A 23,849-nucleotide genomic window follows, 5' to 3' on the forward strand; every position below is an offset into this window, starting at 1 on the left:
AGTTGGAATAGAACTAGTAATTGGAACAGTCTCTTTTAATCATTCTGCTCAATGGTCAGTACAGATCCACCCCTCTCTCCCCCTGGGTCCTTAAAGAATTGTCATAAGCTCACTGCATCCCCCTGCAGAATGCTCCCTGACTTGCCAAACAGCACAAGGATTGCTATGTTGCATCAAAAGAGTTATATCTTCAAATCAGCTCCAGAAATGATTTTTAAGTCCTTTGTTTAGGGAAACGATGATATTGGCAAGAAAATGGTTTTGGAATCAGAAGACCCCAGTTCAAGATTCTGCCTCCTCACTTACCAGCTGTGTGACTTTAGACAGACACTGACCCTCAGCTCTGAGATGAAAAAGTTAATAACACCTGCCCTACATGCTGGCAGCAGGGGCCATAAGACTCCTGGATGAAATGGGTGAAGAGGTCTCATCAGACCTTAAGTGAAAGAAGTGGGAAGCCATAAAGATAATTTTAGATTCTACTATTATTATACTGCTTCCCAAATTTCCACAGAGGGGAGTGAGAAGGGAAAGAAGAAATTAACCAAGTCTATCCATGGACATCCCTCGGGCCCCTAGCCACTGGCCCCGCAGGATAAACAACAGAACTACTTTGATTAGCTTCCTCTGTGTGATGCTGACTGCTAGCCAGACACTACGGGCATAGAGAGGGGCCATTTAAGGAATGGTCTCCAAAACAAAAAGGCAAATGGGCTACGGGTCTCTGAACTCCTCAGTTGGTTCAGTCTTTGAGCCCTTTTCATAAAAACATGAAAAATGCCAAACAACTTCAGACTCATGGTATTTTTAGCCCCTATGGTGTTTCTGATTCTGATCCCCAAAGACACTGGCAGGATGTTCTGATAATTGCTCTCAGTATTGAAGTATCCCTACATCCAGTTAAACCCCTTCTACAAGTCCACTGCAGAACAAAGAAAGCTTTCTAGAACGCTCTCGTATTTCCAGCCGGCGGGGCGAGACACCCTGCTGGTACTTGCCCAGCCGTGCTCCTCCTCCAGTTTGGACAATAAAGTAGATACTCTGCAAGGACAGCTTTGGATTCATGACTCCCCCCACTTATTCCTGCCACATCCCAAAAAGAAAGAAAACTTCTCCATCGTTTCAGGTCACACCTGAGGCCTGGAGAACTCTCCATGTTAAAGCCAGGAAGGAAAAAGCTGCTCTGTTGCCACAAACCAAGCAGGAACGTGGTCGTGTCAGAACCGGTCCAGAGGCCCCAGTGGAGAAGATCCACTAATTCAATGCATACCTTTTGCTTCTCTTTCTTACCTTTTCTTTGGCCCTGAGTTGGTCAAACATCTCCTGAATCTCATGTTTCCAGTCATCTTGCAGGCAGTGGAAGGAGTCCTTGGGCATTTCAAAGAAACCAGACTCCTCTATGGTAGTTAGCTGGTCCAGGATATTCGTGAAAGATGGTCGTGAATGGGGGTCAGGATTCCAGCAATCTGCATGGGGCACAGGAGTCAGCAGGAAGCATTAGCGGACAGAGGCAAATGTAAGATTTAGGGTATGACGTGACCTCATTTGACAGAAAACCACCTCTCATTTCTCCTTCCAGAAATAGAGACTGGGACTTAGGGAACCCCAAACAGGGCTCAGGAAGTAAAGCAATCTGCCCAACATCACAATCACCAACAGTGAAGCTGGAAACCCAGTGCAGCAGCTCTGCACCCATTCCATTCTCACTATTGATTTCACACAGGTAAGGCAAGTCCAAAGCGTTTTCCTGCATGAACTACAGCTACCACAGTTTATCAAGTTACTACACGATTCCAGTCCTGACAATGGGTAACTACACCTTGGGCCCCAATTTCCCATAAATAAATGAGCTACCCTTCCCCAACTCAATGAGCTGATGAGAAGGCAAGGATGAAAAGCATGGGAGTCAGGAAAAGTGAATTCTATCCACTCTCAGCTGAGCCACTAACCAATGGAGTGACCACCTATCCATTTAACCTCTCTCAGCTTAGGATGTCTCACTGACAAAATCATAGGGCTTGCCGAGGTGAATTTTAGAATTCCTTTCTTCATAGATCTTCATTTCTATATGTAAGACACTCAGAGGTCTTGAGATAAAAGCTGCTATACCTTCTTACTTTGGATTAAATAATAATATTCTGAAGCACTGGATAGCAGCCTTCAGTTTCTAAGCGACGTTCTGCAGTCACTAGATGGACAGAAGGGACATCGGTGACACCAGTGTAGCAGGGTGCTGACATCATCTTGTAGTAGCTCTTCCAACCATCTTCAGGATTCCTCCCTGACTGACTCATACTTCACCTCCTCTTTCAGGTACTGACCCTGCAGAACTGGCCACAATCTATCGAGTGCCAATAGAAAAATAAATGGTCTCCAGTTTTGTTCCAGCCAGGGGGCACTCACCTTCCATGAGTTTGGCAAAAGGTTCCGGGCATGTAGAAGGAATGGGAAGGGCAAGCTTGTTCATGGCCACTCCATAAGCGACTGCTAAGCCATCGATTCCTCGGAAGGGCACCTCACCGGTCAGGAGCTCCCAAAGCAGCACCCCATAGCTAAGGAGAGGAAGAAGACAGAAGCCGCACCATGAACCACAGGTGCAACTTCATGCAAATATCTCGCGAGGCTTTGACGAGCATCCCACAGCCTCTCTGACATGTAGGGAGACTAACAAAACAAGTACTGCTATAATATAAAAGGGAGACCATAAAGCCTACCGGCTATAAGCGAAAACTCTGGAGTCGAGCACACTTGGTCTTTTTCCTCAAATTCCTTATGTGTGAAGTGCAAATAACACAAGCAGTCTGACAAGGCTGTCATGAAATGAAATGCACTGCTCTAGTGTTTTAATCAGTGCTCAAGGGCCACGTCTATTTTGTGGTTGCTATTGTGAATGTAATAAACTGGGAGGAGAGGCAGGCTTCTGGGAATACATTTTTTCCTGCTTTAAGAAAACTTCAGCTTAAGTCACAGATACATTACTTTTTATTTTTTTAAATTTTATTGAAGTATAGTTGACTTACAATGCTCTGTTTAATTTCTGCTGTATAGCAAAATGATTCACTCATACATATATACATTCTTTTTCATATTCTTTTCCATTATGGTTTATCACAGGATATTGAATATAGTTCCCTGTGCTATACAGTAGGACCTTGTTGTTTATCCATCCTGTATACAATAGTTTGCATCTGCTAATCCCAAACTCCCAATCCTTCCCTCCCTCACCCCCTCCCCCTTGGCAACCACAAGTCTGTTCTCTATGTCTATGAGTCTGTTTTTGTTTTGTTGATATGTTCATTTGTGTTGTATTTTAGTTTCTACATATAAGTGATATCATATGGTATTTGTCTTTCTCTTTCTGACTTACTTCACTTAGTATGATAATCTCTAGGTCCATCCATGTTGCTGCAAATGGCATTATTTCATTCTTTTTAATGGCTGAGTAACATTCCATTGTGTATATATACCACATCTTCTTAAACCAATCGTCTGTTGATGGGCACATGGGTTGTTTCCATGTCTTGGCTATTGTAAACAGTGCTGCTATGAACATAGGGGTACATGTATCTTTTCGAGTTATAATTTTGTATGGATATATGCCCAGAAGTGGGATTGCTGGATCATATAGCAACAGATACATTTTTTTTTAGCTTTATAAAAGCAGAGAGATGACCACTCGAAACAAACATATTTTGCTCCTGCGAAAGATTTCTTTCAGTGCCCACTATGTTGAATAGATTCCTGCCCCCGTCAGCGTGAGTGCATCCTTAACGGTGACCTCTGTCTAATTCAAAGGGGAAAGTTTCACAAAAGGGTGGACTGCATCGGTAGAGCAGAGCAGCGCATCAGCTGTGAGGGCTTCAAGTTCTTTCCCTACCTTTCAAGTCCACATGAAGAATTTCTTTTCACACGTTCTGTGCGTTAGGGAATGGGGAGCACAAAGCTTACGGAATAATTATTCTATGAATTCACAATCAGAACCAGGCAAACTCATGTAGTGTTTAATCCTTCCAGGAATAAGTCAGGACCAGAAACCATAAGGCCATGAACAGTTGGAAGAGGGCCTCTCCTTATATTTTCAACACAAGGCTCAATTTTTTGGTAATACTCATCAGTAGTTTACAACCAACAAGAAGACATATTTATTAAAAAATAATAATAATAAACCCAGCAACTATTCGATCATGGTACCTTGTATGTGCAGCATGCTAAGACATTTACAAACATGATCCTCAATCCCTACAACAAACCTGCAAGATAAGTATTATCATTTTGCAGATGAGGAAAGCAAGTTTTAGATAGGGTTAGCAGCATATATTAAGGGCATATGTGGAGTAAGTCACGGTGGACCTGGACCAATTCTCAATTCTTTCTCCCTAGAATGCCCTTTGACCAGTTCTCTGCTTGGTAAACTCTACTAATCATCTCTCAAGATATGATTCAAATGTACCATCATTTATTCACTCATTTTAAACATCTATTAAATATTTACTATGCATCAAACCCAATGCCAAGAACTGGGATACAGGATAAAAAAACACAGATCTTATCCACAAAGAGACTACCAAGAGGAATAGAAAAAGCATCAATTAGAATATGGAAAGAGGAGTCACAACAGAGATACTATGACAGCACAAAGGAGGGTCACCTACACCAGACCAGGACGGAGGCAGGAGGTAGCTGAACACTGAGTGAAACTTTGCTAATTGAGGGAGGAGCCAGGGCTCCAGAGACAGGGATCAGAGAGCACAACAGCATGGGCTTGCCCTCAAGGGATCCCATGGCATGGCCTGGCATGGCTCCAAAGGAGAGCAATGTGCCCACCAATGTGCCAGGACATCCCGGGGGTCTCTACAGAGGGACCCTCGGAGTGGACTGGCCAGTGTCCTTGGACAATGGCTTTCCCCGAGTGAGTCCTCCAAATACTATCATTTTCTTTATGTATTTTGACAGGAAAAAAAAAAAAAAAGCCTAGTAGACTGGTAGTTGCAGGTCTTGTCTTGTCCTGACAAGAAGGTGGATCTTAGTCTGAGGCTGATGGGAACAACTGGACACTTTAGGAAGCCTCCTGACACCACAGCATGTTACTCAGCCCTTGTTTGCGCTGTCAGGTATTCTAGTTGTTTGTTTACCAGTCTGTGGGCTCCTAAAGGGCAGGGACAGTAGTTCCTAATCTTTGCATTCTCAGGGTCTTGCCCAGGCTCTGGGATGCCTAGGCCCTCACATCATGAATGAAGTGGTGGGTGGGTGTAAGAGTGAGTGTGTAGTCAGATGGTCCTTCAGGCTGCCCTGGGTGCCCCAGAGTAAGCCCCAAATATCATCAAGAACTATACTAGGACACTTCCTGCCAAACCTTTCACGTGACTTATCCAGACAGCAGTCGTGCTGGGCAGCGTCCACCAAGTGACCTCTACGAGCTCTCAGCATTGCTAACTAGATTCCCGGTTACAGAGACTCCCATCTTCAGTTGCCTGCTCTCGGCATTACTGCCCACTTCCACCCTGAGGAACAAAAACTCAAGGTTCCCGAAACCCCTTTCTTCCATCCAGGCAAAGACAATCGGTGTCCCAAGCCTAACCACCTGGAAAGACAGGGTGTTTTCGAAGATCCAAACACGCGTCCTGTTTGTGTCCTGGCGTTTCCTCTGTGATGGTGTTTACACTGAGCTCTACTCCGTGGAGATGTCTCAGGCCACCTGGAAGGGAAAGAAGCCAGGGACCCTCCCCTCCCAGCTTCCACAAGGGCAGCTCTGCTCTCACCTGGCTTGGTCCTTTGTTAATGGGCATTCCGTTCCATTTGAAGGGCTCTACAACTAGGAAAAGTGGGAGAAGTGCTACTCAAGAAAGACTTAGACAGACTTGAGTCGAATGCCTGCTTTACCACTTACAGCCGTGGGACCTTAAGAAAGCCAAGTTCACCTCTCCAAACCTGTTTCCTCATCTGTGTAACAGAGACAGCAATCCCTACCTCATAGAAGAGCTGCAAGGTAAGAATAACAATAACTACCCCGCATCCTGAAACCGCCATCTATGGCTCGTAAACACCGTGTGCTTCCCTCTCGGAAAGGCCTGAAATGAGAATGTGGCTGGGGAGAGCCGTGCCGAGGGGTACCAGCATTCAGGGAAGAAGGCTTTCTGGGGATGACTAAACCAGTCGAAGTGTTCCTCTGCCAGCGTTCCTCTGTATTTTTATAACAGAAGGTGGGTGATGTAAATGAAGGCTTGCTGCTCCTCTGTCAGGAACAGAGTCCAAAAAGGGGGCTGGAGAAACACACATTAGATGGATCTGAGCCTCAGGGAGAGGTGGACAGGAGAAGTCCACATGATTCACCTCAGGTTTAGCCTACTTTCTCGCCCTCCCAGGGTTAAGAGAAGGTCAAGAGGTCTGTTCAAGACTGTTTACAAGCAGCCTTGAAGTACCAGCTCAGCTAGAACTCTGCCTCGGAGTCCCTTCCCCCCAGAGAAGTACCAGAGCCCACAGTGCTGCCAATGATTTCCCAAGAGTCAAAGCCTGAACCCAACCCTCAGAAATGCTCCCAGAGGTGCAGTCATCTTTTCCACTGTTTGATAATATCACATGTGGGAGAGGGATGTTTTATTTTTTTCAAAATGAAGAAGAGCCCTAGAGTGAATAGCAACCCTTCCCAACCGAAGGTGCAGCAATTCTGTACCTGTGCTGGGCCAGGGCTGTTTTTCTTATTAACCTGCATGGACTTTAAGACTGTCAACTCAGGGACCCACCCTCCAAAAGCAGAGGGTGTCCCTTGAATGGGCTCCTGCACTTGGTCATCAGCTTGTGAGCCCACATCCCAGGAACCAAGCTGACTGTTTAATAATCTTTGGCAAAGACAACTGAACTACCATATGTGAAGGTACTCTGTAAACTGTTAGGTAACACACAATTTACTATTCTTGCTGTTAACCAGACCCTCATTCAAAATGACAACATATTTACTAACTTATGTATAAATGTGTATGTTAATATATTTATTGACATAATAAATACTTATTAACATGGCAATATGTTCATGCTCTGTTACATTCAAAAAGCAGCTTACAAAATAGAATGATCCCATTTTAAGGGATGGGTGGGTGATCACAGGAACAGGAATAAACACACCAAAATGTCAACACAGATTATCTTTAGAAGTGCGTTGTGGGTGATTTTTTTTCTTTCCTTTTCTTTTTCTTTTTTTGTTTATTCATATTTTCTATTTTTTTCTATGGTGAACATGTTTTCCTTCCGTAATTTAAAAAACGTAAAATGATTAATTAACAAAATGCCTCCACCTCATCCTACACGCGACAGGCAGAGAGTCGCCGTGGGACGATGGCCTCTGGCTGTCACCAGTGCCCTCCCTGCACAACACAACCAAAGGGCAGGCACTGCTTTTCTTGAGGGGGTCTGGGCCATTCTTATCTTACGCTCCACCACAGCACAGAGGAGGCCTAGAGAACTCTACTCGAAGAACAGTGAGACAAACTCAGCTGGCCCTGGGCACCCACCAACTGCAGAGGCCCAAGGCCCTGCATGAGCTCCAGGAGGGGAGTGGGAGGGAAGGGGCTTGGATTCAGGCTCAGCCCTGTACCTGACACTGAAGCCATACCCTTACCTTACACACTCAAGGCCCATAAGGTAGAAGCAAGATAGAAATAAAATGATACGTGGAAGACACCAAGCTTGTTTTGCAGAATACCAGGGAAACCACAGATATGCAGACAACCTGCTGACAGCCCCTTCAGGCACACTGAGGGACTAGGACAACCAATGGTGAACTTTGATAGTGAACTTTAGACATCACAGGCTGAAAATCCACCCCATGTAACATAGGAAACCCCCCTGAATTTGCACATGCAACCCATGAAGAGGCAAGAAGAACAGTTGAGCCTGGGCAGAGAACTCCAGAAACGTACAAATTACTTTCCACCGACCATTTCCCAGCACCCACCGCCCCCGCCTCTTATTCCCTACTTCCATGATAAACATCCTGCTCAACAGCTGATCAACTGGGGAGACATATCTGAGCATTGCCTCCTGCCTCCTTGCTTGGCCACCCTGCAATAAAACCTTTTTCTCTCTGCAAAAGACTGTTGCCTCGGTGTCTGGTCTTTCCATCGTACAGCGGGAAGCAAGTCCACTTGCTTGGTCATAACAGAGTAAGTATGTATTCAACAAACATTTCTTGGAGGAATAAATGCATTACAAGTCAGTCTGGGAACCAGCTCTGTCCCGAGTTCCTAGACATGCTTTGGCCCTCTTGGGACAGGCTGCTGGGTCCCAGGCATGGTGGGCCAATCACCCTGGAAGAGGGCGCCCAAAGCGCAGGAGTAAGAGTATATAGATGGTGACGTGGCTAAAAGCACAGAGTTTCAAGAGACACATGTCTAGTTCAAATCACAGCTTTACCTCTACCACCTGGGTGAACCTAGGCAACTGATTTCAATCATCTAAGCCTTGGTTACCTCATCTGTAAAACAGAAATAATAATAGCTACTTTTGGAGTCATCTCCAAATTAAAGACAAGCTTCTTGCCATGGATAAGCTCTCTTTCCCTTTTTCTGTGGGATATAATTATTCTGAAGTCACTTTCACTCAGATGTAACCATTCAGAAAAGAATAACACGCCAAGGGATGCTGAAAGGACCTGAGTTCCTGAATGATCTCAAGGTGCAAAGCTGCCCCACCAGCCTAGACAGGCTGGACTACTCTTGAAAAAGAAGTACATTTCTACCATCAGTAGGTCTCTTTGCAATAGCAGCTTAGCTTAATTAATACATTAACTAAGCTCATTAGCCTACAGTCAAGCAATGAAGTGTAGGTTGAAGCATATGAAACTGCTGCTTTTGTGGGTGAAAAACAGTTGAATATCAGGATACAGCTCAACCTAATGAGATCTAGTCAGATATTTTAAGGAAAGGAAAACTCTTTTCTTCACAATAGGTACTTCACCCATAATTAATGTGTAGTGAAATAAGATTCAATATACAGAAGCTATAAAACATCATTGAAAGAAATTAACGAAGGTCTAAATAAACAGGAAGATATCCCATGTTCATGGATTGAAAGACAATATTATTTAGATGGCAATACTCCCCAAAGTGATCTACAGACTTAACATAATCCCCATCAAAATTCTAGCTGCCTAATTCTCAGAAACTGACAAAATGATCCTAAAATTTGTATGGAAATTGAAGAGATGTGGAATAGCGAAAATAATCTTGAAAAAGAAGAAAGTTGGAAGACTCACACTTCCTAATTTCAAAACTTAGTACAAAGCTACAGTTCTTAAAACAGGTGGCACTGGCAAAATGGGAGACACATAGGTCAATGGAGTAGAACTGAGAGTCCAAAAATAAACTCTTTCATTTGTGGTGAACTGCTTCTTGACAGGGATGCCAAGACAATTCAATGAGGAAAGAAACAGTCTTTTAAACAAATGGTGCTAGGACAACTAGACAGCCACATGTAAAAGAATGAAGCCGGACTCCTACCTCACACCACATACAAAAATTAGGTCAAAATGGAACAAAACAGAACAAAATGGACCTATATGTAAGAGCTAAAATTACAAAACTCTTAGAAGAAAACATACGTATAAAACTTCATGACTTCGTTTCTTAGATATGACACCAAAAGCACAAGCAATCAAAGAAAAAACTGATAAACCGAACATCATCAAAATTAAAAATGCTTGTGTTTCAAAGGATACCATCAAGAAAGTGAAAAGAAAACCCACAGAATGGGAGAAATTATTTGCAAATCATGTATCTGATAAGGGACTTGTATCTGGAATATATAAAGAACACTTTCAACATAAAAATGGAAGGACATATAACCCAATTTTAAAATTGGCAAAGGATTTGAACAGATAGTTATTCAGAGAAGATATACAAATGGCCAATAAGCACATGGAAAGATGCTCGATGTCATTAGGGAAACACAAATCAAAACCACAGTGAGATATACCACTTCACATCCACTAGGATGGCTATAATAAAAAATAACAAGTGTTGAGAGGATGTGGAGAAATTGGAACCCTCCTGCGTTGCTCATGGTAATGGCTGTGGTAAGAAACTGTCTGGCAGTTCCTGAAAAGGTTAAATATAGAATTACCATATGAATCAGAAAATTTCACTCCTAGGTGTACACCATCCAAGAGAACTGAAAACATATGTTCACACAAAAGCATGTAAACAAATGTCCACAGCAGCATTATTTACATTAGACAAAAAGTGAAACAACCCAAATGTCCATCAACTAAAGAACAGACAAATTGTGGTATACCCATATGATGGAATATGATTCAGCTATTAAAAGGATGAAGTTCTGAAAAACATAGATGAACCCTGGAAACATTATGCAAATGAAAAAAGCCAGTCACAGAAGAGCACATACTGTATGATTCCATTTATATGAAATGTCCAGAAGAGGCAAATCCACAGTGACAGAAAGTAAATTAGTGGTTGCCAGGGGGTAGGGGGAGGGTAGGGGGTATGAGGGAACGACTACTAATAGGTATTGAGGGTTTTTTTGAGTGATAAAAAATATTCTGGAAATAGTCAGTGGTTGTCATGGGTTGAATGGTGGCCCTGAAAAGATATGTCCATGTCCTAATACCCAGAATGCTTATTTGCAACAGAATCTGCCCCAGAGTCTCTGGAGAGAGTATGGCCCTGCTGATACCGATTTCAGACTTTTGGCCTCTAGACTGTAAATTTGTATTGCTTTACGCCACCAGGTGTGTGGTAATTTGTTACAGCAGCCTTAGGAAACTAATAACAATGATGATCAATGTAAAACATTGTAAATTTACTAAAAACCACTGGCTTATACATTTTAAAAAGTGCACTTTACAGTATGTGAGTAATACCTCAATAAAGCTGTTATTTAAAATATACACACACAACAAGCTCACTTTACAACAAGTAAAATATACACACACACAAGCTCACTTTACAACAAGAAGCAACAACTTCATAGATGAAATACGATGATAATCTACAGTCCTTTCTTTTGCCTACCAAGGTGATGCTACTGTCTCACAGTCATGAGGATGCTTACTCTGTAGATGCTCATCCTCCCATCAGTGGGAGAAAGATTTTTAGATCCAACATGTCCTTGCGACCTCTTGGGCTGACATTAACTAAGGGGAACGGTTGGTCTAATCTTTGACTCTGCAGTTCTGGGCGCATGCTTGAGACCTATCTCTTCCCATTTCTATATCAATGCTCGACAGGCAAGACAGAGCCCTGACTAAAAGCTTAACTGGATAACTGGAAAGGATAATTTCCAGCCCACCCAGAAAAAAGAGACAGCACAAACAATACTCATCAGCTGAAGGGCTTATAGTGAGAACAAGTCCAACAGTAACAGCCACTGTTGCTAAGCAAGCCAGGGTGACCGTGGGGAAGGTCTCCAGGACTGTCTGGGTACCCTCACCACCCTGGAGGTCAGTACACACTGCCCCTAGAATCTCCTGGTCCTTCCTAGGGAGCAATCACCAACACAAAGGGGCCTACACAGAGGTGGTACTTGCCCCATAGCACTGGGGGGATTTCTGGCAGATGAAGGTGTTAGAAACTGTCCTTTGGCAACGTGGGATTTAGTGCGGATTGCTCTGAAGGGGTCACCTAGACCTACCTGGGGTGCCTGGGATTCTATGCAACCCCAATTCTCCAAGTCCCGAAGCATCTGTGCAGCCAAAATAGATCTGGGGGGCGCTGACCCTGCACCTCTGGACCTTACCTCCACACGTCGCTGCCTTTGGAAAACATGGAGGCACGAATGACTTCAGGTGCCATCCAGGCATACGTCCCTGCTGCGCTCATCTTGGTGGTTCGGTGCCATTCCCGAGCCAGGCCAAAATCGGTGATCTTCAGAACCTTTTTGCTCAGGTCTCCGTTCTCCACCTTCTGGAGGATCAGTACTGGGCAAGGAAAGGAATACAGAAGAAACCAGAGTCTGCGTGAATCACGGGGAAACCACACAATACAGAGCCCTCCCGCCATCCTCTTGTCCTCTCCTGCAGGCTCCATCGTGTGGCTCCTATGGGTGGGTGGTGGGAGCCGCCATCTTTAAACACCTAGGATGCATCCATTTTGGTGCCAAGTATTTTACAGGCATTATCTTCAACCCTCGCAACAACCTTATGAGGTACATACGACTGCCGTCGCTGCTCTACATACAGGTGAGGACACTGAGATACAGCACCACTAAATAAATCTTCCAAGACCACTCAACTAATAAGCCAGGGCTGAAACCCTGGCAGCCTGGCTGGAGAGCCTTCCCTGCTGCCATGCCACCATATGGCCCACTCACAGCCCACCCTTCTGAGGAGCGGCTACCCGGCCTTCCTGACTTCCAGGCCGCCGCTGGGCTTTGAGCACTCTCACAGCACCAGGAGTGGAGGTTGCCTGCTGGGCTTTTAAGGTTTCCGACAGTGTCTCAACAGTTTCCACGAACCTCTCCACGTGACTTTATTTATAGTCTTAAGAAAGCATGTCTTAGTTTCAGGTGTCCAACACTGTTAACCAACTATCCTCCAATATAAAATAAAAACTAAAGAAAAAAAAGCATGTCATTTGGGCAGAGATTTTCCCTTAATCCAGGAACTCAGCAGCACCCACTGGGGAGTGGCTGACAGGCTGGAGGTCAGAGGGCACACACGCTGAGGCTCACCCAACATGACGGCTCCAGCGAGAAGCATGCCCTCGTGGGAGCCAACCTCCCCCCAAAGAGCAAAAACGCCCGTCGACTAAAGTGCTGTAAGCAAAGGCCAGAAACCCTGCCTGAGTCGGCAGCAAGCGAGCTCCTGGGATACGAGGAGGCCGAGCCTCCATCTCCACAGGTGGGACAGTTCCAAGGGCCCTGGGTCAGCACCACCTCTGTGGGCCAGACGCTGAGCCGTCGGGAGTTCAGAGCTCTGTACATGGGATTTCAGGGAAGGAAGGAAGATTCTCTCTGCCACTCAAGTCTAAATGGGGAGAGTGGGGTAAGGGGGCTGGATTTGGGGGCAAGAGCCGCAGGGAGTCCCTCAAGTCACACGACGGTACTTTTCTCTTCCTGCTCCCCCAAACCCCGCCCCGGCACACGTCCACTGAAGTGTTACATAATGAAAGGACGTGGGCCAAAGATCTCTACGTCCTACATGCTTCCCAGAACATCAGCAGTAAAGAGGGATTACAAGCAGCTATAGGGCTGGAAGCATAAGAGAAGTCAGTGCCAGCCACTCCCTAGATCTAATGGACTAAGCCTCCTTCCTCCACACCCTCCCCCCTGCTCCCCTGACACACCCCGCCTGCTCCAAGCTTCCAGCATCCTGATGGGTCCAAGCCTCTAAAAGCTTGGGCAGATGAAAACGAACAAACAAAAAACAACTTCCTATATCTCATCTAATCACAAAACTCTTTCCAGATTCTTCTGTGCCTCTCTCCCCTTCTCTGCGGGTAGACAGATAACGGACTGACATGCATTCAGACTGCTGGGGAAGTGGCACCACAGAAACCCACCATGCCCTCTGCAGTGGCGGCAACCAGCTGCTGAGCATTTCCCTGAGTCGCCCTTAAACGGAGGATTCAGAGAGAGCCTTTCCCCTTACAGATCTAATGGGGCTCAGTCCTGTCACCCGAGGCCTCCAGGTGGCTGGGACAGGGTGAGGTAGGAGGAGGGTAACAGTTTCACGATGCTGTAAGGGTCCAGCTGAGCTTTCTCAGAGCCTCTGCGGGAAAGGGAAGGCAGAGAGGTTTAGATTCTGCAACAGGAAATTGGTTTTTACAAATGGGATGGCATGCTGAAGATGATTTTTAAAATACATCAGTCTGTCAGATGGCTTAAGAGGGATGGCCGAAAGATGAAGACGGGGCAAGAACCAGCCCAGGGGCAGTCTGTCTAAACTGGAATGCATTTAGACAGTGCATGCCCAGCCCAGTTCCACCTAATCTCCATGACTCCCTGATGCCTTACATCCAGCTGACCTCAAACATTTATCCCAACAGGGTAAATGCCCCTGAAGGCATCTGAGTTAGAAAGCCCTGGCCTAGGGGGCCTGCCCCCAGCAAAGGAGAGCGGGCTATAATCCTGGCAGCTAGCAATTCCGGCAATGATTCTCAAGAACAGTGTCCTGAAATACATCTACCAAGTACGCATTACTATTAACAATTAAAGCAACAAAGTTTGTGAAAGCTTTACTTTTTTTTTTTTTTTGGAGATTTTAAAAATTGAGATGAAATTCACATAACGTGAAATTAACCATTTTAACATGAACAATTCAGTAGCATTTAGTACATTCACAACGTGGTACAACCATCCCCTCTACCTAGTGCCAAAACGTTTTCATCACCCCCAAAAAGGAAATTCCACACCCATTAAGCATTGTTCCCCATTCTCCCCTCTTCCCAGCCTCTGGCAACCACCAACCTGCTTCCTATCTCTATCGATTTACCTATTCTGCATATTTCATATAAATGGAATCATACAATATGTGACACATCTGGTTATTTCACTTAGCATGTTTCCAAGGTTCATCCACATTTTTGCTCATACCAGCACTTTACTCCTTCTTCTGACTGCATAATATTCAATCATATGTATATACCACTATTTGTTTCTCCTTCTGTCCATTGACAGACATTTGGGTTGTTTCCATCTGTTGGTTACTGTGAATCTACTATGAACACGTGTACACGTATACTTGTTTGAGTACCTGTTTTCAATTCTTTAGGAGTGGAATTACTAGTTTATATGGTAATTCTATGTTGAACTTTTTGAAGAATCAGCAAACTATTTTCCACAGCAGCTGAACCATTTTACGTTCCCATTAGCAATGTATGAAGGTTCCAATTTCTCCACATCCTCACCATACCTGTCATTTTCCTTTTTCTTATTATAGCCATTCTAGTGGATGTGAAGTGGTATCTCACTGTGGGTTTGATTTGCATTTCCCTAATGACTAACGACGTTGAGCATCTTTTCATGTGCTTTCTGGCCATTTGTATGTCTTCTCTGAAGAAATGTCTGTTGTTTTGTTGTTGAGTTATGAGTTCTTTATATATGCTGGATACTAGACCCTTATCAAATATGTGATTTGCAAATATTTTTCCCTCTCTGTAGGCTATCTTTTTACTTACTTGATAACGTCCTTTGATGTACAAAAGTTTTTAATTTAGATGAAGTCCACTTTATCTATTTTTCCTTTTGTTGCTCATACAGTACTTTTGATGTAATACCAAAGAGCTGTCAAATTCAAGTTCATGAAGATTTGCCCCTATGTTTTCTTCTAAGAGTATTACAGTTTCAGCTCTTACATTTAGGTTGTTGATCCATTCTTCTTTAATTTTTGTATATCATATGAGAGAGGGGTCCAACGCCATCCTTTTGCATGTAGATATCCACTTTTCCCAGTACTGTTTGTTAAAGGGGAAAGCTTTACTTTTTAAAACAGAGTGGAGCATAGTTCTCTCCAAACATGTTTTCCTGGGTAGGAGAGAAAGGTTATATTCACAGCAGCTTACTTATCTGTACCACTGCAGTGAGCCCATTCCAAGCTTCTACTGCTGACAAGCAGCTGCAGCAGTAACAAACTACTGTGCTTTACTTCTTGGAAAACGTACGGGTGTTTTATCAAAATCTGGTGAAGTCCATCAAAGTGTATTGTGTAAACCTCCCCTTTCATGGGGGGCAGTGGAAAAAATGCTGAAAACTAACAAATTCAAGTCAAGAGGGGACCAGCCAGGATAAGAGAAAGAGGGAGAAAAAGATGCATTTGAACTAAAATCCTAGTGATTAACCAGATACAGGGGCTTGATGGAGAAAGGAGACATCTCCCGCCTTTCAGACATGGGTGACAAGTAGAATGGTCGCGCCCCTGACTGAGAAGTTGAAAGACAAAGCCCATTTGAGGAAACCAAGTTCAGTCTGGGACATAATGGATTTAGGGTGACAGTAACAACAGTCAGTGCAGAACAGAAAAAAGAAAAGAAAAAAAAAAAAAAGAGCAGACAATCTAAATCCCAGGCTTGACATTTTCTATGTAACCCTGGGTAAGTTTCATAGACTCTACATCTCTATTCCTGCTTCTATAAAATGGGGATAAAGATTAAAGGCAATACAGTAATAAAGCACCTAGCAGAATGCCTGACACATAATTAGGAGCTCAGGACATTACAGCTATCATTACTACGATTACGACTAAGTGTCTCATACATAAGTGGAAACCATGGGGCTCCAAGTTCAAGGTATTGAGAACCCTGGTAGGAAGCCTGGCAGGCCCTGACACAAAATAACCATGTAATAAATTTTTACTGTATAAATAAATGGAATGGTTGATTAAATAATAATGATAGCTACCCATTATTGCTCATTTACTATGTACAGGCATACCTCGTTTTATTGTGTTTCACAGATATTGCATTTTTTTACAGATTGAAGGTTTGTGAGAACCCTGCACTGAGCAAGTTTATTGGCGCCATTTTTCCAACAGCATTTGCTCACTTCCTGTCTCTGTGTCACACGTGGCAATTCTCCCAATATTTCAAACTTTTTCATTATTATTACGTCTGTTGTGGTGATCAGTGATCTTTGATCTTACCGTTGTAATTGTTTTGGGGAACCACAAACCATGCCCACATAAGATGGAAACTTAATCGGTAAGTGCTGTGTGTGTTCTGATTGCTCCACCAACTGGCTGTTCCCCCATCTCTCTTCCTCTCCTCGGGCCTCCTTATTCCCTGAGACACAACAATACTGAAATTAGGCCATGTAAGAACCCTACTATGGATTCTAAGTGTTCAGGTGAAACTCTCTCACTTTAAATCAAAAACTCGAAATGATTAAGCTTGGTGAGGAAGGCATGTCAAAAGCCAAAAAAGGCCAAAAGCTGGGCCTCTTGTATCAGTGAGTCAAGTTCTGAATGTAAAGGGAAAGCTCTTGAAGGAAATTAAAAGTGCTACTCCAGTGAACACACAGATGATAAGAAAGCAAAACAGCCTTAGTGCCAATATGGAGAAAGTTTTGGTGCTCTGGATAGAATATCAAACCAGCCACAACATTCCCTTAAGCCAAAGCCTAAACCAGAGCAAGACCCTGACTCTCTAGGAAGGCTGAGAGAAGTTAGGAAGCTGCAGAAGAAAAGTCTGGAGCTAGCAGAGGTTGGTTCAAGAGGTTTAAGGAAAGAAGCCGTCTCCATAACATAAAAGAGCAAGGTGGAGCAGCAAGTGCTCATGTAGAAGCTGCTGCAAGTTATCCAGAGATCTAGCCAAGATCATCAATGAAGGGGGCTCCACCAAACAACAGATTTTCAGTGTAGATGAGACAGCATTCTATTGGAAGAAGATGCTACCTAGGACTTTCATAGCTAGAGAGGAGAAGTCAATACCTGACTTCAAAGCTTCAAAGGACAGGCTGATTCTCTTTTTAGGGGCTAATGCAGCTCGTGACTTTAAGCTGAAGCCAATGCTCATTTACCATTCCAAAAATCCTAGGGCCCTTAAGAATTATGCTACATTTACTCTGCCTGTGTTCTCTAAATGAACAACGAAGGCTGGATGACAGCACATCTGTTTATAACATGGTTTACTGATTACTTTAAGCTCACTGTTGAGACCTACTGCTCAGAAAAAGACTCCTTTCAAAATATTACTGCTCACTGACAATACATGTGGCCACCCAAGAGCTCTAATGGAGATGTACAATGAGATTCTTGTTGTTTTCATGCCTGCTAACACAACATCCATTCTGCACCCCGTGGATCAAGGTGCAACTTCACCTTTCAAAACTTAAAACTATTTAAGAAATACATTTCTTAAGGCTAGAGCTGCCATAGTGATTTCTCTGATGGATCTGAGCAAAGTCAACTAAAAACCTTCTGGAAAGGATTCAACATTCTAGATGCCATTAAGAACATTCATGATGTTCAAAATATCAACATTAACAGGAATTTGGAAGAAGTTGGTTCCAACCCTCATGGATGACTTTGAGGGGTTCAAGACTCGGATGGAAGAAGTAACTGCAGATGTGATGGAAACAGCAACTAGAATTAGAAGTGGAGCCTGAAGATGGGACTGAATTGCTGCAATCTCATGATAAAACTTTAACAAATGAGGAGTTGCTTCTTAATGGATGAGCAAAGAAAGTGATTTCTCGAGACGGAATCTACTCCTGGTGAAGATCATTGAAATGACAAAGATAGAATATTACATAAAACTTAGTTGATAAAGCAGCTGCAGGGTTTGAGAGAACTGACTCCAATATCAAAAGAAGCTCTACTGTGGGTAAAAGGCTATCAAAAAAGCATTGTATGCTATAGAGAAATCATTTGTCTATAGATGAGAAATAAGAGTCAATCAATGCAGTAGACTTCACTGTCTTATTTTAAGAAATGGCCACCCTGATCACACAGCAGCCCTTGACACTGAGGCAAGACCCTCCACCAGCAAAAACATATGACTCACTGAAGGCTCAGATGATGGTTAACATTTTTTTAGCAATAAAGTTTGTTTTTTTTTTTTGTGGCCTCTCCCGTTGCGGAGCACAGGCTCCGGACGCACAGGCGCAGCGGCCATGGCTCACGGGCCCAGCCGCTCCGCGGCATGTGGGATCTTCCCGGACCGGGGCACGAACCCGTGTCCCCTGCATCGGCAGGAGGACTCTCAGCCAATGCGCCACCAGGGAAGCCCCAAATCGTGTTTTTAATACACTCTTTTATGTGTATATACCTTTGACAGTAAACTTTAAAAAAAAAGAAGACTAAACCAAGGGCTTCCCTGGTGGCGCAGTGGTTGAGAGTCCGCCTGCCGATGCAGGGGACACGGGTTCGTGCCCCGGTCCGGGAAGATCCCACATGCCGCGGAGCGGCTGGGCCCGTGAGCCATGGCCGCTGCGCCTGTGCGTCCGGAGCCTGTGCTCCGCAACGGGAGAGGCCACGACAGTGAGAGGCCCACGTACCGCAAAAAAAAAAAAAAAAAAGATTTAAAGAAAATAAGATGAAAACCCATGTGACTCCATCCAGTCCCTTAGAAGCTCCACACGTTCCTCTCCATCACATCCCTTCCCTCTCCCCAGACGTCTCACAATCTTGACTTCTGTTATTTATCCGTTTACCTCACTTTGTCATCTTACCACCTATGTATACATCCATAAATTAAGATATTGCTTAGTTTTGTAAAAGTGAGTGACAAGCACAAATGTAGCTGTGTATACTAGTTTCCTAGGGCTGCCTAACAAATTAACACAAATGTGGTGGCTTAAAACAACCGAAATCTACTGTCTCTCAGATCTGACGGCAAGAATTTTAGTCTAAAATCAAGGTGTCGGCCATGGCCATGCTACCTCCAAAGGCTACAGGGAGAATCCTCCCTTGCCTCTTCCAGCTCCTGGTGTCTGCCAGCAATTCTTGGTGTTCCCCAGCTTAGGGCAGCATAACTCCAACCTCTTCACTGGCCATCTGCCCTCTGCATCTATCTCTGTTCTTCACATGGCATTCCCATCGCCATGTGTCTGTATCCAAATTTCCCTCTTCTTATAAAAACATCAGGCATTGGACGAGGTCCAGTCCCTATCCAATAGGACCTCATCTTCACTTGATTACAAAGATCCTATTTCCAAATAAGGTCACATTCACAGGTTAGAACTTCATCATGTCTTTTTCAGGGGGACACAATTCTACCCACAATACAGTAAAAATACTGCCTTTTGTTAGATGAAGGCTCTCAAGGAAATAAGCTAAATACAGCGTCTGGCCATGGTCCCAGAGAGCTGACTAGAGCCCTTTCTGGGAAAGTCAGTAAGCACGATCATATATGAGTAGTAGAAAACCTGCAGAGATGACCACAGTGGGGACATGTGGCAGCAGGGAACTGCGGGGAGAGATGCAGATACTGGACATCCATCAGAAATTTGGTTGGGGAGTGGGCTCCCTGTATTTTCTGTTTCTAAATTCACTCGGGTTCTTGGGGTTGGGCAAAGAAAACGCTTCCGTCTGTCCAGCCAACGGGACAAAGAGCTTCATCAGCACATGAGCAAGACAGCCAAATACAGAGAAGAATCCTGACCAGGCTCCCCAGGTAGTCAGTCCTCAGGTTAAATTGACGGAACACCAGCAATAGGTGAGTTGGTGATGAGCGTCCTGAGTCACACTACCGGATCTAAACTGCCCCCCTCTATGTCCGATGCACAGCTGCTCCCCTGGGATCTCCTTTCACAGTCCTCAGGGGTTTCCCTTCATCTATCTCCCACGTCCTGTACCCCACTTTCTCTTTCTGCTGCTTTCCTCTTACTTTGGTGATATGCATTCTCCAACAGCTCTTTAGAAAGAACACATGGAAGGTACATTTTTTTTTGTTAGAAAATGTCTACATTCCATCCCCATACTTGGCATAAAAATGATTGGAGATTTTCCTTCATCGTTTTGAAGGCATCGTGCATCAATTTCTTGCTTCCAACACTGCAGTTAAGGAGCCCCGAGCCATTTTGCTTTCTGATGCTCTGTATGTGACATGTCTTTTTCTTTTGGGAAATTTTTAGTCTCTTCTTAATCCCCAGTTTTCTGAAATATCAAAGGAATAGGAATACACCTTGGGTGGGGACTTCGTGAGTACTTCCAAATCTGAACTCTCATGCTCTTCAGTTACAGGGAATTTTCTTGAAGTATCTTACTGTTATTTTCCTCCCCTATATTTCTCTGTTTTCTCTCTCTCTAGAACCTCTATTATTTAGGTATTAGTCTTTCTTTACTGGTCCTCCAGTTTTCTTATCTTTTCTCCTCTATTTTTCATCTTTTCTGCTTTTTGATCTTCTTTCTGAGATGTCATCACTTTGTCTTCTAACCCTTCTATTGGGTTTCTTCTCATTTCCCCTATCATGATTGTAATTTCTAATGGACCTCTGTTTTGTTCTCTGAATGTTTTTTTCAATTGAGTGGCAAGAGCACATGTAGCTGTGTAATGCCTGTTTCTGTAATACGGGCACAATATCCTTTCTTTTACCTGAGCATATTACTAATGGTTCTTTTTTTATTTCTTTGTTTCTCCCAGTGCAGTCTGTCTCAGCTGCTTTTTCTATTTGTGCTTTGGTCTCTAATGCACTTTTGCTCAGAGTTGCTGTACTCCTTGATTGTCTGTTCATGATCAAGAACCAAATTGGGCTTATGCTTTAAAAAGGAAATCCTTATGTTTCAAAGGTACATACTGAAATATTTACCCAAAAAAATAGAATGTCGCAGATGTACTTCAAAATAATCAAGGGTGGAAATGAGTGGGGTGACTGAAGAGACAAGATTACCCATGAGTTGGTCATTTTGGAAACTGAGTACATGGGGGTTCATCATGCTGTTTCTCCTTCCTTGTGTGTGTGTTTTCCATAATAATAAGTTTGGGCGGGGGTTGGGGGCAAGGAGTGAGGGATCAAAAGCTAACTAGAACCTCTAAGCACACAGAAGCAATCTGTCAACTTCCAGCTTCTCTGTAGGGAGAGCCAGGGAAGCCTAGACAAGAACACCTGCGGTCATTCTGTTGAGCTGGTCAAGCACTCTTCCAACTGTGGGAAAATAAAGGTCTGGCTGCCAGTGTGCTGGGAATCAAGTTGGGGGAGGGCCAAGGTGGTCGCAGGCTTCCGTATGTAAACAGTTATCTCATCACTCCATTTTTAAATTAAAGTCCCCATACCCATACCCTGTGCCTGCGTCCCCCAGCCCAGAAACCAGTTTCCTCTTCCGAAAGGAGAGGCAGGCAGCTGGCGGCACGGAGTGGGGGAGGAATGCATTTCATATCGTCGCTACCTGACCCGTTTTATTTTAGCGCCCGCTTCGCTCCAGTTCTGGAGGTACCAGGTGCTGCCAGTTCCTAGACTTTTAGGGATTCTGTGATATAAATTCGTTCTTTGCTTTCCTCACTGTCAGGTTAAAATTATCTTTCTCAAACCTCCTAAGTTAGTTACGGCTCATCTGTTTTCCAGCTTCTAAAACTTCGCTACTGTTGTCTACTCTGCTGTTGGTCTTGCGAGTTCCTGTAGTTCTAGCTGGGTTTTAAGAGAGAGCACAAGCTGAGGTATGTATTCAGCCTGCCATCCCAGCCCAGATCGTGCCTTTGCTTTCGTTAGTTTGCTGGGGTAGGGAGAAGGAAACTGACGTAGTCTGTATCCAGAGGTATCCTGCAGGGGCTTCCGGCTTTCCTTGGCTTGGTTCTTCTATCTCTCCCAGTTGGAGAAATCTGTCCTCTTGCTCGCTCCTGTCAAAGCTCAGAGTTCAACCACCAGATGTACGTCACAGCATCCTCTCCCACCTTAACCAGAACTATCTCTGAGCTTCAACAAGGCAGAAAGGAAAAAGCAACAGATGAAGACCCAGAACGCCTGGGTTCTGGCTTCAGCATTGTGCGATCTTCACCAGGCCCCTGTGCCCCCATCTCTGACATTCTCAGAGTCTATAATTCCCTGAAAGCTGTGTTGGTCTCTCCTGGGGTCAGCCAAGGTCCACCACCCACCTGAGCTGAAAGACAGCTACACTCAAGGGCGAAGAGGAGTTAGGCCAAATGATTCTACCCCAGAGAAAAGCTCCACTCACCAGACACAGCCAGGCCTGAGTCAGCACTGGAGACGCTAGCTTCCTGCAGCCCATTGCCTGCAGTGGAGGTGGGAAGAAGACCTTGGGCTCCAGCCCCACCCAGCAGCCCAGGGTACCAACAGGCCAGCAGTAAGCACACAGCAGGCCCTCTGTGGTGCTGAATCAGCCAGAGCCACATAGAAGAGCCTCACTCATGGGGCACCAGCATGCAGTGAGAGCACGGCCAACATCCAAGCCCCAGCCTCTCCTGCGCCCTGGCCCTCAGCCCACTGTCCCTCCAGGCAAGACCAAGAGAGGCCAGACAGACTTGCTCGCCCAGGCAAATGATTCACCACCTAGACTTCTTGACTCTGCGTCTCAGCAGAGGTGTGGTGCTGCCATGCCGGCAGCCGCTGAGGACCCAGCCGCGTTCAGCACTGTCAGCAGAGCCGCGCTAAGCCAGCATAGAAAACCGTGCTTCCCAACAAACATTTGGGCACAGGCAGCCAGAAATCCCTGTCGGAAGAACTACAGAAAGGTGGGGAGAACCGGGTGCTTGGGGATTTAGGTTCCACCCCCTCTTGGTAAAGAAGAGGAAACCAAAGTTAACGGATGTGTGCGATGAACTCCTGGCAAAGCCAGAGAACAGTCGGTACAATGAGTGACCTTGTCCTATGACCCAGAGCCAGGGCAAAGCTGAACTGTAATGACCTCCCTTTCTGGGCCTGTAACCTGAAGAGGCATAATAGGCGCTCAATAAATACTTGTCCTGAATGAATGAATACAAACCACCCGCAAAGGTTTCTAATTAAGTCAGTTAAGGAGTGGCCCCCAAATACCTGTTTGAGGGTTGACTACACTGGCTTCACCAAAGAAGCTACGGCAATGATTCCTAATCTTTTAAAATATGTCCGTTCAGCTTACAAAATGTTATTATGATGGCAGATGTACTTTTAGTGTGTGTTGATTAAGAAAAAAACAATAACCAGAGCTCATGTTCGGGGGGGCCTTCGTGTGCGCTGCAGCTGAGCTAAGTTATTTAAATGCATAATCTTTTTTTTCTTTTTTTAAATAAATTTATTTATTTATTTATTTATTTATTGGCTGCATTGGGTCTTCGTTGCTGTGCACGGGCTTTCTCTAGTTGGGGCGAGCGGGGGCTACTCTTTGTTGCGGTGCGCGGGCTTCTCATTGCGGTGGCTTCTCTTTGTTGCAGAGCACGGGCTCCAGGTGTACGGGCTTCAGTAGTTGTGGCACGCGAGCTCAGTAGTTGTGGGGCACGGGCCTATTTGCTCCGCGGCATGTGGGATCTTCCCGG

At 44.6% G+C, this 23,849-nt stretch overlaps 1 protein-coding gene across 2 annotated transcripts in view; it reads right to left on the reverse strand.

Annotated features, from left to right (window-relative positions):
• Positions 1-23,849, reverse strand: part of MAP3K9 (mitogen-activated protein kinase kinase kinase 9) — a 77,831-nt gene that overhangs the window by 21,341 nt on the left and 32,641 nt on the right. Inside the window, exons 1-4 of one of the 2 annotated variants that reach the window (XM_027111643.1) lie at positions 22,553-23,629; positions 11,746-11,926; positions 2,404-2,552; positions 1,291-1,466 (exon numbers count right to left, since the gene is read on the reverse strand). In XM_027111643.1, the coding sequence (XP_026967444.1) occupies positions 1,291-1,466; positions 2,404-2,552; positions 11,746-11,926; positions 22,553-22,730 (684 nt within the window). In that variant the 5' untranslated portion in view covers positions 22,731-23,629. Of the gene's footprint in view, positions 1-1,290; positions 1,467-2,403; positions 2,553-11,745; positions 11,927-22,552; positions 23,630-23,849 lie in introns of those variants that run through there. The other variant, XM_027111642.1, reaches the window with a different exon arrangement.

Source organism: Aethalodelphis obliquidens, unplaced genomic scaffold (genome assembly GCF_003676395.1).
Source record: "Aethalodelphis obliquidens isolate GAN/ISIS:26980383/991018 unplaced genomic scaffold, ASM367639v1 scaffold10, whole genome shotgun sequence".
NCBI lineage: Eukaryota > Metazoa > Chordata > Mammalia > Artiodactyla > Delphinidae > Aethalodelphis > Aethalodelphis obliquidens.